The sequence below is a fragment of the Papaver somniferum genome, chromosome 9 (assembly GCF_003573695.1).
Source record: "Papaver somniferum cultivar HN1 chromosome 9, ASM357369v1, whole genome shotgun sequence".
NCBI lineage: Eukaryota > Viridiplantae > Streptophyta > Magnoliopsida > Ranunculales > Papaveraceae > Papaver > Papaver somniferum.
This window is the reverse complement of record NC_039366.1, coordinates 186673898-186691220: the sequence shown is the minus strand read 5'-3', so window position 1 is coordinate 186691220 and position 17323 is coordinate 186673898. Positions and strand designations below refer to the sequence as shown.

At 36.2% G+C, this 17323-nt stretch overlaps 1 protein-coding gene across 1 annotated transcript; it reads right to left on the bottom strand.

Moving 5' to 3' along the window:
- Nucleotides 1-479: 479 nt before the first annotated feature.
- Nucleotides 480-3066, bottom strand: LOC113312978. Its single transcript, XM_026561711.1, has 3 exons — nucleotides 2232-3066; nucleotides 812-2169; nucleotides 480-770 (listed from the first exon to the last, which is right to left on the bottom strand). The coding sequence occupies exons 1-3, from the start codon at nucleotides 3064-3066 to the stop codon at nucleotides 480-482; spliced, it is 2484 nt and encodes an 827-aa protein (XP_026417496.1).
- Between the last annotated feature and the right edge of the window lie 14257 nt (nucleotides 3067-17323).

Genomic DNA, 17323 nt, shown 5'->3' with positions numbered 1-17323 from the left:
TTAATCTTATGAACGTCTTCATTACGTGGAGATAAAATGATCCTCTCGGTTAAGTATTTGGGTGACATTGGTTCGTCCATTACCAACAGAGGATACACCGAAGATATTAGCTCATGCATGTTTTGACATCTACCCATTGTCGATGGAAGATTAACAACCTCTTTAGGGTTCTTTCCAATCTACATACCAATTAATCGGATTTAAAATAGCTATGTCTACGATAAATATAGTTTTATTCAATGAAATTTCATTACCTCAAGCAAGTAGTCAGCAAACTCCAAATTTTGCGGTTCCTGCTCCAATCGCATATTTTGGTTTAACGTCAAGACAGTAATGTAATCCCAAAGCAATGAACCTATTATAGATGCTCCAACAGTTTGTTCTCGACTTGCATTCGAGACCACTGGTAAAGTCTGTCTAAAGTCTCCACCCAAGACGACTGTTACACCTCCAAAGTGTCTGTCATCACTGCGAATATCTCATAGTAGGCGATCAACTGCTTCCACACAAAATCTATGTTGAATTGAAACTTCATCCCATATGATCAATCTTACTTCTTTAAGCAGCTGGGCATAATCCGAGTCTTTACTAATACTAATATCGTTATCGTCTTGGACTTCAAATGGAATCTTAAAAGTGGAATGTGCCGTTCGACCTCCATCAAGAACTAGTGAAGCGATACCAGATGAAGCAACAGTTAAGACTATTTTTCCATCTTTACGACATCTTCTTGCTATTGTGTTGTACAAAAAGTTTTTCCAGTCCCTGCACTGCCATTCAGAAAAAACATTCGTCCATTGCGATCATTCACAGAATCCACTATCGCATTGTACGCCGAACGTTGTGCAACATTCAATTTCTCAATATCTGACTGAATCACCGAATCACTTAATGCAAACTGAAGTTGTCTATGGTCCCAAATGTATCTGTTACCTACTATTTGACCCCAATCATGTCTTGGTTTCGGCATTGATTCATATTTTTCTAGTTTTTTTCCAGATCGTTGAAGCAGTTGATCCAACAAGTATAATCTGTAATCCATTGCAAGTTCATCTGTTGGATTCTGGATGTTAAACCTTGTTCGCAATCTATGTGGTAGATAATCACATATATTCATTCCAAATTTCTCCCACAACACCTCCGGTCTTGATGGATTACATTGCGATAGGATAATACAAAATAGTTTCCTCAGCTGATTTCCAGTTTGCATAACCACTGCTTCTTGAAGACATTTTTCTGATTCTCCATCATGTGCTAAAATCCCAAGTACAATACATGCATCTTGAAACGTATTGTGCACCTCGTCTACGTCTCCATTACTTACAGTCTTCAAGTCTTCAAAATAATTAACACCTCTAACAGTTGTGAGTAACATACGTAAGTAGTACAACTCTCCAGCGTTAGGGCTAACAAAATACATTCTTCCAATTGCAAATCCTTGTTGTCTAATTTTCCACTCTTTAGCCTTTTTACTCCATACAAAGTGTTGCGGGAACTCTTGATAAGTATAGGCCGGGGCAGTAGGATTTTTAGCATAATATTCAAAATAACCCATCAAAGTCGTCTTATGTTCTTGTGTTGTTCGTATAACCGAGGTCATTGATTGCCTTGCATTGTAAACAACCCGTTGCTTATTCTGTAAATGAACTGCCAACCGCTGTACAACAGGATATTCTTCATGGAAGTGGTACTCAAGTAAACGCCATACAGCCTCAGGTGGTCCAATGTACCTTGCATCAATATATTGTTGAATCTCGTCATGTTCTCTCAAAACCATCGTTGCTCGGTCACCCCCTTTATGAATGTATTTGTTAATATATTTTACATCTCTTATGCCTGCACATATTTCAACATTGATGTGGCAATTGAACATTCTTGAGAGATGCGGGTTATAGGGTACAACATATATATTATACGCCTTTTTGTTGTTTCTGACAGTTACCTCTATTCCATCCCGACGACGACGATAACTGGGATACCCACCCTCGTCCAAAGTTGTTGTGTCAGTGTACTTCTTTGGATATCCTTTCGTACATTTTCCTTTTGACATACATGCTGCACCTGGATCTCGTTCTCCACATGGACCATGAACCATACATTTTGGGTCAAACAGTATTGGGTCATTTCTCTCATCAGGAAATTCAGCAGAAACAAATCTATCAACCATGTCTGTCGTACGATTTTTTCTGAATATTTTAAAAATATAAGAGCATGCATATGTGGTAGCCCACGTTTCTGAAACTCGATTGTATAAACATGGGCGACAACCGTGCCGAACACCTTTTTTTCCTTTATTTCTTTCATCAATGCTTTTCTTTTCAGCTCAAAAACTCGAGCCACCAAATCAGGACGATCAGTGACACTCTGATTGCCAATAAGTGCATTTCTTATTTCTGGCCAATTTGGGTTTGCAGTCATTGTAAGAAAAATGTCTGGATGGTGGTGAAAACGTGTAATAGCCATCGAATCCTGATATATCTCGTGCATATGCCTTCCGCTCCCAGTGTGTGAAGATGGTAAAATAACAGGATTACCTCTATCACCTGGATTTAAATCAGCATTTTTTATATCAGCAATGCAACTGTATTGGTCAGAACGTAAAGTTGGTTGGTTGAATCTGAGCCATGCCAACTTACTCTGCTCTGTCGCTGCCCATGCATCAAATAAGAACTCTTGAAATAGTTTTCTAGCTCTTAAGATGGTGGAATATTCTTCGGTGCGTTCAAATATGCGGTAACTGTAATACTCCATTTGAGATAATTTGGTTTTCGTATATGTTTGGGTGACTGCATCCCATTGCCTCATTGTCGGTGACCGTCCCAGCTCACCAAAAGGAAATAGTAAAACATAATGTAAAGGCAAGTACGCCGGATGACACTCCGAAATTTGTTTCAACCCGTTGTTTTCTCTCAAATGCAATATAATATCTCGCACCCCAGTCTCCTTATAAGTTATTTCTGGAACGATAACCGCAATCTCATCTGCTGTCGGAAGATTATAACGCCTAATATCGGTTGACTTGTTATATTGAAGGGAAACTCTGATATTCTGGTCAATCGGGCTCATCTGGTCCAAAATTGCATAAGCCTGACGATACTTGGTATAAAAACATTGAATTGGAGCATAGTATTCTGAATTGTCTGTAGGACATTCATATTTAACTCAGGATTTCGTTCTCCACGGACAAACAATGCAAAAGCTGGATCATAGATGTACAGTTGGGAGTAAACCGCCCTCCTCTCAGTCCCAGGAGCTGGTAAAACACCGCCGGTTAAATGTCCCAACTCCCCATGTATTGAGAAAGGTCTCGGACCTCTCCCTTTCAAAGCTCTTGTATCTAGTTTGCATCCAAGGCTAGTAAATGCATTTGCCGCATTATACTCTCGAATATATGTCCGAAACGATACTGATTCGGCGTTGGTTCCGTCAAACAATTCTCTGAATGCTATAGGTGGTTCACGCAGTAACGGTATGCGAAATTTTCCTTGGAGACAACATGATCCAAATTTCGGGTTTATTAAAGACGAATTTGTGAGTTTTTCTGCCATCCAGTGCAACGCCCCGTAGTGATGACATTTGACATCCATTTGTCCCAGAAAATGGCGCACGTCAGTAGTAAGAGCATCTCCCCGGTTCTCAGTTGTAGTTGTATCACATAATTCATCACTGTCGTAATATACTTCATCATTTTCGTAATCATCTGACACAACATGATCTTCTCCAACAGACGGCTTGCATAGTGAGAAATAGGAATCTAGTTTAGAAGAAATTAAAAATAAATAAATTAATGCAATCTCTATCTTCAAATTAATCCTTACATTTCAATGTTTTGATCGGTTGATGTGACACCAACTCTCCTATGAAATATATTTAAAATTTAAAAATGATAATTGTGTATGTGTAAAATGTAAATTTTTTAATTCACCTTTTCGCCAGACTCTGCATCTTCATGTGCATATGGTGTATCTTCCCTTTCTCTAATTTGTATACCACTTGAGCGCATAGCCTCCCTTTCTCTAATTTGTATTCCACTTGATCGCATCCGTTTCAGTTGAGGATTCTACAGTTTTGGAAATCAAAGTATTAAATATTAAAATGGTTGTGCCCAAGTTTGACAAACACGTTGCTGAGTATCTACGCACCTCTTCGCAAACAGCTTTTCCCTTTCCCTTCAGTATTCGTCGTCGTTCTGCATCTGCTTCTGTTTCATTTTGTGCTTCTCTCTCACGACGTTCTTGTTCTCTCATCTCTTTGCGTTGTTTTTCTTTCTCACGGCGCCGCCTCTGGGCTGCTGATCTTCGAGATGTTGTTGGGGATGTTAGATATATATTTTGCATCGTTGGTACTCCTGCAACAACACACCGCTGGTGATGTTCCGCTACTGTGTCACTATGCAAATTTTCATGTCGTTCGCAATATGCAACTGATTGATGCTGATAACATAGATATTAAAGTAGGTTAACTAAAAAATTGTGATTTTTTAATCATTTTTAGGAACATTAGAGTTGTTTGTTTGTCCAAGGATATTACAAATAGTATTTAGTTAAACTTTAAAGGCCGGAAAATACATTAGCATGTGTAGCTTCGTTTGGTATTCCTATATTTGTCGTCCTTTGCCTTGGACCATGTGGAACATGCAACTATTAAAAATAATGTGATTTGAATTTCAAATTGCACAATTATTGTGGTCGCAGCTACAAAACTTCCTATGTAGAATATATAGTTGGAACATTACTTGGATCTCTCTGCTACGATGATCTTCTGCGTGATGTTCACTTTTGTATTACGTCGGCGCCTCTGGACTGGTGACTCATTCAATGTTGTTGGCCTTCTTTCAAGACAATTTTATGCATGTTGTGGTTTTCCTGTGCGATGATCCCGTACATCGCATTGACTTGGGTTATTCTTTTGTCTTCTGCACGTCTTGCACGCCTCCGTTGTTGTCCCGATACCCTCCTCCGACAATCCATGAAATCGTTAAACTCAAAAACTTGAACAATATAAAACAAACAACTTAAAAAAAAAATCTAGGCATACATTTGGTCGGGTCGCCAAATTATGACCATTATGGAACACGTGAACTCTATCATTTCCTTGATTTTCATGATTCGTGTGTCTCCTGCATTCATGAACAATGCTTATAGTTAATAATCAATTTCTTTTTTTTTTTTGGTTTTCTGAAATATGCTCTAGTCAGAGTAGCGGACGATCCTAGTGCCTCCCACCATGAAAAACTGGTGAACTTCTTTTTTGCGTCATTGATCATTAGATCAGAGGGCGAATGATAGTATTTTTCTCTGCAATTGTACCTTTCATCCAAGAATTTGATCACCCAAAAAATTTCATTACTAAAGCACCATTTTGTATTTCCGTTTTTCATTTTTTTTTGCTGACCTTGAACTGGATTATCTTAATCAAAGAAAGCAAATAGAAGAGGGCACAAAGATGCATGATAAAAAGATTTTGTAATGCAGAAAAAACCGATAGATCAATAGAATGGTTAAATAATGTCATAAGACTGACTTCTACTTACATGTTAAACCTTCCACAGCACGAACTTTTAAAAAAATTTATTTAAACGCACCAAATCAGTGTATTTATAGAGTAATGATCTCAAGAAAACTGCATTATCTGAAACTGCTCCCTACTGGAAATCCACAAACTGCAAGGTAGTGGGTTGTCAACAGTTATGATTATTTAGTTTTCATATTTCTTTTTAATTTGAATTTTGAACTATTGCTCCACCAGATTCATTATTTAAATGTAATTATCATTTATGTGATCATACCTTGATTCTTTTGTCAATATTTGATTTGGATTTCACCCAACAGTCTTCACTTATTACACTTAATGAATACAACCAACATAGGTCAATGGATGGATGCTATTGAATTTAGTTAACTTACGCTGCAGATTTATGATCAAATCTGTGATCTTCGGCTTTGATTTCTCCAACCACTGGTTGTATTCAATGTCGATTTATGATCTAATCTGCATCGTCAAACTTCAACGAACAAATTCCATTGTAACGTCTGCACAAAGAAAATAAAATCGAAAGTGATTGTTGATTAACATGAATGCAGAATTAGAAAGCAACTAACAAATATATTTACTCACAACAATTTGCATTACAATCCAAAGAATATACCTATGATTCAGATTTTCTTTAAAAATCAAATGGATAACCCACCCTAAGAGTTCCTGGCTAAATACAATACTCATATTGAGAACGAAAAAGAAACCGACAACATATGGATCATGTGATTGTTCTAAGCCAAATGAATGCCGTTTGAACATAATTTTTGTACAATGAACGACAAAGATCTGTCACTGTTGGACTACTAAATCAGGGTCCCTTTGTTGTGTTTCCAGAACTCATCCCATCCGCTCTTTGTCTTCTCCAAAAAGACACTTGTGCTCATAGTCAATTGATTTATGCATACATTACTTGGTAGCCAAATTACATCCATTATTAAAATGTGAACTCCATCATTATCTGATTTTCATGATTCATGTGTTCCTGCATTTATTAACAGAAATTACAGTTAATGTATAATGTGTTAGTGCGATCAAGGTTAATAATCCATTTTTATCTCGTAGTTATTAGGTAAGTTATGAATTTGTTTCTGCAACTGAAGATAGTAGTGGGTTGCAGATATAAAACCGTGATGGTTTTATCACCTGTAAAACCGCCAACCGTAATGAAGATTTAGTCAGACCCGATTCAGGTCAACGGAATGTAGATACCTATCCATTTATTTAACTGACGTTGACTGAGGATCCTGACCCCTAATTATCCCCATAATTAGCGATGAATCCCTAGTGTGGTACTTTTCATTACATACTTGGACATAAAAGAACTTACACAATGGACTACTTAATGCGGTTGAATTAACTATGCCAAAGTGGTAAGTGATAATGGCAAAATAGAACAGTTATTACCAAAGACTGCATTCATTTAGTAATAACTACGTCGACTACTCTAAGTTCGGCCAAGTGATTGGTCCGAGGAAGTTCCTTAGCTTGGGAAATGGGGATGGCCAGGTAAGTGTCTTGCCAAGTGTAGTCATAACTTAGTACCAAAAAAGCTTGGTGACCCTCGTATAGACAATACCATTTCACTCCGGGCAGGTCCTCTTTTGTTTTAGAACAGCGACATTAAAGATTGCCTACACATTAAAGACATAAAGTTGTTCTAAGATGGCGCAAGAAACAAAAAAATCTACCACAACCAATCGCCAGCGGATTAAGATACTCTAGCATTTTTAAATTTGTGTACACAATCCAATGCAGTAGTAGTCATATGTGTTGGCCAAAAATAATATGGAATGCAAAATGATTCAAAACTTTCAAAACAAATAGAGAAGGCTTGGTGATTCACGTAATTAGCATTACGATCATTCCTAAAAGATTTGTTAAACTTCATAACAAAAAATTGCTAAATAAGATTCTCCAATCTACAAACTACACAATTTTGCTCTCTAGATCCAAAAATATTATACAACAACACATACAGGATTCTAGATAAAATCAACCTCTCGTGCGCCTTCGGCGCATGGGACTTTATGATTTAGGGAGTATACGCTACTGGTGGAGAACAGATAGATATGGTAAATCAAATACTTCCTAATGACTGGATCAAGGGAAAATTAAATGAAAAAATAACAACCTATAAATATGTTCTGCATCATTAAAGTTTCCAAAAGAAAACAAATCAGTCAGATTCAATACAAAAAATGGTTAAGAAACTTAATAAAAAACAACCAAAAACAGTACAGTCCTATAAACATTGAACTACATGAAAATCCGTCGAAGCAACAACTACAAAAAGCAAGATACTGAATTTTACTAATACCTAAAAGTTTAGACGATCAAACCGTAATTGCTTTACTAACGTCTGCACAAAGAAAAGCAAATTGAAAGTGATTGCTTTTCTCACAACAAATATATTTACTCACAACAATTTGCATTACAATCCAAACAAAAATATACCCATGATTCAGATTTTCCTTTAAAAATCAAATGGATAACACCCTAAGAGTTCCCGGCTAAATACAATACTCATATTGACAACGAAAAAGAAACCAACAACAAATATGGATTCATGTAATTATTCTAAGCCAAATGATTGCCGTTGAACACAATTTTTGTACCAACACATAGCACCTGGTAAGAGGATTTAGGATTCTTTCAAAACACACGATTCGTTGCGCTTACCGTCGAACACACTATTTTCAATTATGGCTACACTTTTCTCTTACTTTTTAGAATCGTTGCTGCAAAAATAGGATCCTAGCTAATTAATCGGTTACCAAAGAAAATTTCATTCAAAAGAGTTGGCAATTACGATTTCTAATGAAAGTGTGGAGTTAAGTAGTTTGGGTATTTTTCAAAAGGTGGAAGCACCTTCTAAAAGACACCTGGGCTCAAAAGAGAGTGGATGTAAGAGATCACGACACAAAGAGAGTTAAGTAGTTTGGGTAGTTTTCAAAAGGTGAAAGCACCTGCTAAAAGATACCTGGGCCCAAAAGAGAGTGGATGTAAGAGAGCACGACACAAACGGAGTTAAGTAGTTTGGGTAGTTTTCAAAAGGTGAAAGCACCTGCTAAAAGACACCTGGGCTCAAAAGAGAGTGGATGTAAGAGATCACGACACAAACGGATGGTGGATCCCTTCAAACCGTCTGGCATCTCAACAAACAGACAATGTACATCTTCTCTATTTGGGATACAAAATCACAACCAGTAATTGTCTTTTCCAAAACACAATGAACGGCAAAGATCTGTCACTGTTGGACTACGAAATCAGGTCCCTAGTTGTGTTTCCAGAACTCATCCCGGACGCTCTTTGTCCCTCCCAAAAAGACATCTGTGTCATAGTATATTGATAGCGGTGTCTGCCTAGGGTTGTGAGGGGAACGGGTTTTCTTAAAACTGAAATTACCATTTAGGCCGGTTCCTATGGCAACTGCCTGAACCCCACCATTTGCCATGCCAGCTGGCCTGGCAAACCTTGCTAACTTGGGGCTTATAGCTACGTGACAAAATAGGGTCATTAAGAAGTAATCCATAAAAACCCCTTAACCAACTATTTTCTTAATGGCTAATTTATCCTTAATTAATGTTAATTCGGGTGACTAGTGATAAAATATCGTGTTAGATGTGAAATTAAAGTATGTTAATGAATCCCTTGAACTTGAAAAAATTTAAAATTTTGATTTTTTTTTGAATAACTTTGATTCAAAATCGGTTTATGTTCTTCGTGGTATCAACCGATTATCCAGAATCGGTTTATATGGGCATGAACATAAACCGATTGTGAGTAAATTTTTTCTTTTTATCTGTGATTATTTGTTGTTAAATATCAAATAAAATTAAAATTCATTCTATACCCGAGTTAAGAATGAGTATAATTTCATACTCGGTTTCAAATCGCTTAAGAAGCTGTACTCGTATTCAATTCGAGTATAAAGTTATACTCGTTTTCAATTCGAGTATAAAGTTATACTCGTTTTCAATTCGAGTATAAAGTTATACTCGTTTTCAAATTGGATAAAAGCATATAGTTTTCATTTTCATTTGTAATCGAAACGAAATCGAGTTTGATTTCATACTCATTTTATGATCGAGTATTAACTGAATTTTTTTTGGGGTTAACCAGAATCGGTTTACACGATACACATGTAAAAACTGATTCCTAACATTGCACAACAGGAATCGGTTTATAAGAATGCTCATGTAATCTGATTATAACAAAAAAATTGAGAACAACAATCGGTTGACTCGACACACGTATAAAATCCGATTCTAACATTATACTCAAAAATCGGTTTTTATAAGTGCTAATGTAATCCAATTCTGGTTCAAATTTCTCGAAGCAGAAAACATACCAAGGACAATCGGTCTTTGTGGGCATGAACATAAACCGTTTCTATTTGCAATCGGATCACATATACATTAACGTTAACCGATTATGATAAACCAGGAAAATTTTGATTTCAAAATTTTCAGTTTTTGAGCAATTTAATGTTACTAAAACCTAGTTTATAGGATTGGGTTGAGAAAAAAGAAAAAGAATCAGTTGAAATTGAAATTGAAATTGAGATGGAATAAATTTGATTTTGATTTTAGTTTTATGATTTTGATTTTGATTTTAGTCTTTGAATTTTACGATTTTGATTTTAGTTTTTAAGTTTATGATTAGGATTTGATAGGACAAATTAGTAGTATTAATATTGGGTTATTTGATATTTGGTACTTTGGTTTTGTCCAAAATTAGTGTTTGGTCTAACTTTTGTCCAACTTAGTGTTTGGTACTTGGAATTGATGTTGACCAACGTTGACTTCTTATGACTACACTTTAATTAATTTTATAAATTAAAAAAACTGTAAAAATACTGAGTTTACAAATTTACCCCTGAAATGGGTTAGGATCCAACGGTTGCAACAAAAACGAATAAGTCTACGGTCCTTATGAATCCATCATCTTCTCTCTTATAACTTCGTGATTGATGGCTTATTTACAACAAACGAAATTCTTCTCCTCTCTTATGTAACTCCCTGCTAATGTCGTCGCCATTTTCTAGAATCTCCGGTGTATATCTTCTTTTTTTCTCCTTTTGGTTGGAACCCATCACATAAACATATCAGGGTTTGCTTTACTTGGATCAAATGATGAAGAAAATTATTGTAGTAGAAATTTAGAAATTAGGGTTTGATGAAAGATGAAAGATGAAGTCAAACGGAAGTTATTTGATTTATGATTGTTGTTGCAGAGAAGATTAGGATTTAGTCATGGTAGAATTTGTGTTCAATTAGGGTTCCGATATTTTGAAAAATTGGGGTTTCAAATGAAAACTTAAACTAGGGTTCGATTCTTCTTTGGGCTTCAATTTGGGTTCATAGGGTTGTGATTTTAATAGGGTTATTAGGGTTTCAATTTGCGATTTTGATGAAATAAGAAGAAATGTGATTGAGTCTTGCTGCGGAGTCACTGTTCTAATTTGGGTTTCAGAAAGGTGTAAGAAGGATTGCGAAAACTACGAGTATTGAACATGGATTACAAGGGAGGATCAGGTGGAGGTGATTGCAGTTGATTTGAGTTATGAATGTCTAGATAATGGAGCTTAGAGAGACCTCAAAGGTTTAGGAGTGTTGGATCATTCTCAAACTACATGAGATTTGGATACATGGAAAGAAATCATGGGTGAATTGATGGTGTTGCAGGGATGGACGTGTTGTTGGTGATACGAGAGAAATACGGGAAGAATTTGATAAATTTACCCAAATTGATTTTTGATACATGGATTGAAGTTGAAATTAAATTGGTACTTTCTGATATTAGAGTTCTAGTATGATGATCGATTAGGGGAGGTTACAGTAGTGGTGGTTGAATTTTATATCTTAAGTGGTGATGCTAGTAGTAGAAATATGATGTGATCGTGGTTGAAATAGTGGTGATGTAAATATTTGACAAATGAAGGATAAGATAGTAAATGCATAAATATATTAGATTGTAAATTAATTTAAATTTGATTTGACATAGTCGATGGAAGTCAACATCATTTTGAGGTACCAAATCCTAAGTTGGACCAATGTTAGACCAAACACTAACATTGGACAAAATGTAAGTACCAAAAACCAATTAACCCATTAATATTTGATAGAGGGTAAAATGGTAGTTACATCAAATTTAGACACCCCTTATCATTCTTTGTGGTGTGGATGAAAAAATCCATAGACCCCAATTTAGCCAGGCTGATGATAGACGCATTTATGTGTCTAATTTATCTCAATTGTGTATATTGTTAGTGCCCATTGTTGTACTTATTTTGGTTTTTAATCTCTTTGTAGGTGTTTTTGGATAAACAAGGCTTTGCGGCAAAATTGGCTAAAAATGTGGCCCTTGGAAATGCCCCAGAAGTGTACCGGAAATACCCCGGAGAAACCCTGAAAAAGTGCGGAAAACATCCCAAAAGAATTGCTAAAGGCACCCCTAATTTGGATAAGGGGCACCCCATTTCAGGGCATGTACTAAAGGGACACCGGAACTGGATAGGGGGAGGTCATCTTCAAAACAGAAATTGGCGGGAAAAAGGGCAGCAGCGACAACAGTTTTTGAGCAGAGATTTGAGTGACTTAGGAGGAGATTCAATGGGCATATTTGGTACCTACAGACTCTAGAAGATATAACAGGCCTAATGCAATCGTCTAGACCCATCCAATTGGGCTGGATAAGTCGGAATAATTGATCAAAGTCCCAACAGGATACGACTTCTCTGTTTAGGGTTTGGGATTGGTCAGAGATATTTATGGGATTTTCTTGTGTGGAATATACTTCAAATAAGTTGAGTCCAAGTCCTAGAAGATTTTTGAGACGAGAGAATAGCTAAAAACAGGGTGGAACGCAACAAGAAGAGGATTATTCTTCAAACTGCCCGTAGAGAATAATGGAGATTTTCAACGAGTTTGATCGAGTTTCAAGGTGATTCAAAGCCTATAAATAGTTGGATTTAAGTCATATAAGGGTTAGAAACCTTTAGGATAGAGCTTAGAGTCCAGGAGAGCCGAGGAGAAGCGATTACAGAGAGTTACAGTGCTGCTGCTGCTGTTCGAGGAGGAAGAAGAAGAGGAAGAACAGACCTGCTAAGACAGTCGTTCTTCAACAGTCTTAAAACAGAAACGAGTGTCGTTGTTTTACAGCAACAGAAAACTATCGTTTAATTTTCAGCACTTACCCCTTTGTAACAGTGACGCTGTAACACTTCCGCAGCGTTGCTAATTCCTGTTTCATCTTATATACATCAATAAAAACACCTATTTTAGCCATGAATTTATCTTGTGAGTGTGTTTTTGGGATGAGGGGCTAAACCCATTAGCCGAGACGACGGAGGAAGCCATTGATCCATATTGATTGGTATAATTCTAATTTTATTATTTATTGCAATATTATTATTTGATTATTTGCATGGAATTGAATTTGAAATATTAGTTTTTATTGAATAGTTGTGAATTATTTTGATGAAGCATGCTGGGTTTTAAAAACTTTTGATGTTTTATACTTTGTGATTACAATTATTACTTCAAAAATATATTTGAGGCAAATATTAGAATTAATTTTAAAGATAGAATTGCATGAATATTATTTAGAGTTTACTATTTAATTGGTCAATGGTGGAATCCTAGTCTTGGTATTTTCTCTAAAGGTTTGAACTATTTTATTTATTTGCCTGTTTAATTTAAATTTGAAAATTGTTTCCTTCACAAGTCTGAAAAGACCCAGTTTTTACCACTACTACAATCACTATTTCAAAACCATCAGCTGGCAAACTGGCCGAGCCACTATGGGAAATAAGGCAAGCGATGGTTTTCATAAAACCGGTCGGTCTTGTAACCGTCGGTTATTAAATAGTGAAATAACGGCTATTCCCCCCACCCCGTTTCCCTATAAATTCACCCCATCCAATTCAATTTAATCACACCAAATTTTCTCATTAACTCTATCTTACTCACTCTTTTGTACCTTAATCATTTGCTTAATTTTTTTTTTCTTCAACTCAATGGATATGGATTCTTCTGACAAAGAAGTGCGTATTCATATGGATCGATTTGAAGAACAACAACGAATATTCATTCAGGCGATGAATCAAATTGATGATGAGTCAGATAAAGATAAAGAACTAACCAACAACTTGATGTAACTATATTCATCGGGGCAAATACCTAGAGATCCAGAGCCAAGAGAAGTTTTCACAAGAAGATATACGTACCGGGGTCGGGATGAATGGCACGAGAAGCTGATGCATGATTATTTTCTTCCTAACTGTGTGTTCTCTGATGAAAATTTCCAAGGCCGATTCCGCATGCCTAGACATTTGGTGCTAAATATTATTAGTGAGCTTTGTCAGGTAGAACCTCAATTTAATTATCAGTATGATACACTAAATATTAGGGGTCATAGCCCTGAACAAAAGGTTACTTCGGCTTTGAGAATTTTAGGATATGGCAGGCCTCCAGATTCTAATAATGAGTACCTTCGCATTGGCAAAACAACTGCATACAAGTATCTTGCATTGTTTAGCGAAATAATGATTAATCATTTTGGTCCTACCTATTTACGAAAACCAACTGATGCAGATGTTAGAGAAATATTATAGGAGAATCAGGAAAGGGGATTTCCTGGTGTGCTGGGTAGTCTTGACTGCATGCATTGGGTATGGACCAGATGCCTACCTATTGGGCCGGTCAGTACAAGGGTCACTACGCAAAACCAACAGTGATCCTTGGGGCTGTTGTTTCTTATGATTGTTGGATATGGCATGCTTTTTTTGGTCTCCCGGGATCTCAAAACGATATAAATGTTTTACAAAAATCGCCTTTGTTTGAAGATTTAAAGTATGGAATTTAACCTCAGGTAAATTTCAGTATCAACGGGAATCACTACACTCGTGGTTATTGGTCAACTTTAGTTCAATGTTACCGGCAGCGACCTGCCGGTGAAATGGGTCGTTCATACTCGTATTTCAATACTAAACAAATGAATCTGAGAAAAGATGTGGAAAGGGCTTTTGGAATTCTGAAGCGGAAGTTCGCAATCGTTTGTGGGCCTTATCGTGGTTTAGGTGCTCGTCAAATGCATAAGACTATGCTGACTTGCATCATTATGCATAACATGGTTATCCAGGAGACTCGTCGTAATAAGAATTGGACTAACCATCAAGATGAAGACTTAAGGCCTGAGATTATACCAGAAAGAGGATTACCTGCAAAGAACTATGCGCAAATGACCAGTCATATTGAGAACAGAACTCTGTATAACAGGTTGAGGGAAGATCTCAGAGCGAATATGTGGGATGAGTTTGGAAGATATGGGGGACGAATTGAGTAGTGTTTTGTTTCATTTATTTTTGTTTTTTTTTATTATTGTTTCATTTGTTGTTTATTTTTATTTTTTTAAATTGTTTAAGTTTCATTTGTTGTTCCATAATTTTGTTTTGTAGTTGTTTTTTAAGTTTAAATTTTGTAACGGTCATTAAAAGTAGCGGTCTAGACTTAATCGCTAGCTGTCTAGACTCAACCGCTAGCATTCCTTATAAATCCTTCACTTCATCTGTTTCAAACTCACATATTACTTCTCTACAAAAATTTCTCTAAACTTCTCTACTTTCTGGTTAAATTATGAATGATCCTAGATTCACTGAAGAGAAAGATTTATCTCTTTGTAAAAACTATGTAATACACTACCCGAAGAGAGGTAAAGAACGACGGATGAATGGTTTACCTAGTATGAGTTATTTGGGTAAAATTCATGATGCCTTCTGCTAAGAGACATGTAATCCTAATAACCGGGATCGTGATGCTTTTTTTTTTCCGATTCATGGATATCAAGAAAGAGCTTGTGGATTTTATAGCTATGAAAAGGATTGTCACTCGATACCGTCTTAGAGGTGAGACCAATGATGAATTGGGAATACGAACTCGAGACGAGTGGCGAAGATGAAAACGAAAAGATTTCGAATATGAAGCGCATTACCAAATTCTTAAGGAGTTTTTAATAACTCTTATGGGATGTTAATAATGTTTTCATGGATGTTGTCAAGTTTAAGTTTTAATGTAATGCAGTAAAATTAGTTTAACTTTTAATATAATGCAAAAAAAAATAGTTTAAGTTTTAATGTAATGAAAAAATTAGAAAAAATTGTAATGAAAAAACCATAACATTTTCATTCACCATAACCAAACAAATACTACATATTCATTAAATTAAAGCTGATACATTAATTAATTAAATGCCATTACTTCATCGTCGTCTTTATCATCCTCATCTTCAGCTTGAACCCCAAATTGTTTTCCATGTTTCTTTTGTTTCTTTTTTCTTCCAATTCCTCAGTTAGCCTGTCCATCTCCATCTCCCATACCATTAATTGTCTTGCATTCATTTTTTCGGTGTCTGCATTTAGAATCTTATTCTTGTCACAGTCTGAAATAAAATTTTCTTGAGTTAGTCGATGTTTTTTGATCTCCTTAGTCAAGAACTTGCGATCTAAAACTCTTTGTTTTTCGACGACCTTCTGATGCCCTGTCAAAGTTTCCATAGTACTACTACCTCCTTCACTTGCATCTCCTTCTTGGGCCGCTTTTCTCGCTGCTATTGCATGATTTCTTCCTAATAATTTTCTCTTATTTTAAGTATTGACATTCAAGTTGGAATTGTTGTTTCTGGTGGTTTCTGGTGAAGAAAATGGATTATCCGAAGGGGGACGAGATGATTGAGATGGTTGTGAAGCTGACGTTGAAGGTGAAGAAATGTATGGTGAACTTGCAGGTACATTCTGCATGTTTGCTAACATTTCAGGATTATATTTAGGCAACACTTTCAAAATATGATAACAACTTTCATAAGAAAAATTTGTCCCATATTTATGGTGCCAATCAGTTCGGCACTTTCGTTCGGCATCAACATCGACAAGACCATTCTCTCGACCACGAGCAGCTTGCATTAGAGCAGCGACATACAAGGCAACTTAGGCGTTGATTGTAACAAAGTGACCGGACAATCCATTTGCATCACGGTCGTTGATGTTCATAGTTTCATCACGAAATTTAGCAAATATGTTATCCCACAACTTGGTAGATTGTTGACTGCCACCATCGATACTATCTTGTGTAAAGAACGCATAGTTTCTGCAAATGCTTTCATCTTAGGCTACGAGAAATCTTGGACCCCTAATCTTCTTCTTTTGTTGTTTAAATTGAGTATTAGATTGAGACATATTAAAGAAATTATACAATACAAGTGAATGAAATAGTTAGATGATGAGTAGAGAAGATAAGGTGTGAGTTAAAATGGTAGATGAATGGGGTATTTATAGGGAAGGGAAAATTATGGCAGTTGGATCAGATTCTAATCAGCGTTGGAAACTAGACCGACCGGTCTTATAAAAGCCGTTAGCGGTGTAGCAAACACCGACCCCTACGTAAAAGGGAATCCTGCAAGTATGTTAAAGGGAATCCTGCAAGTATGTTACGGTTTTTGTAGATTTAGTTCTTTCTTTTGATTTTCTGAATTTAAGATTTTGAAGTAGTATTTTAGTTTGTCTCAGAGTACACCTGACAAAAGAAATAGGATTAGGTTACGTCAATATTATTACATTTTGGAATTTTGGTGACAACAACACGTGATTTCCAAGCCATGACCACCAATATTAAGTAACAAAAAAGTACAACACTAATACAACATAAAAATGAAAGGAAAAGATAGGAAATATTATGGGTACTCACTTCATGACTATCTCAGTCAATTCTCGAATAGTTAGCCAGACAAA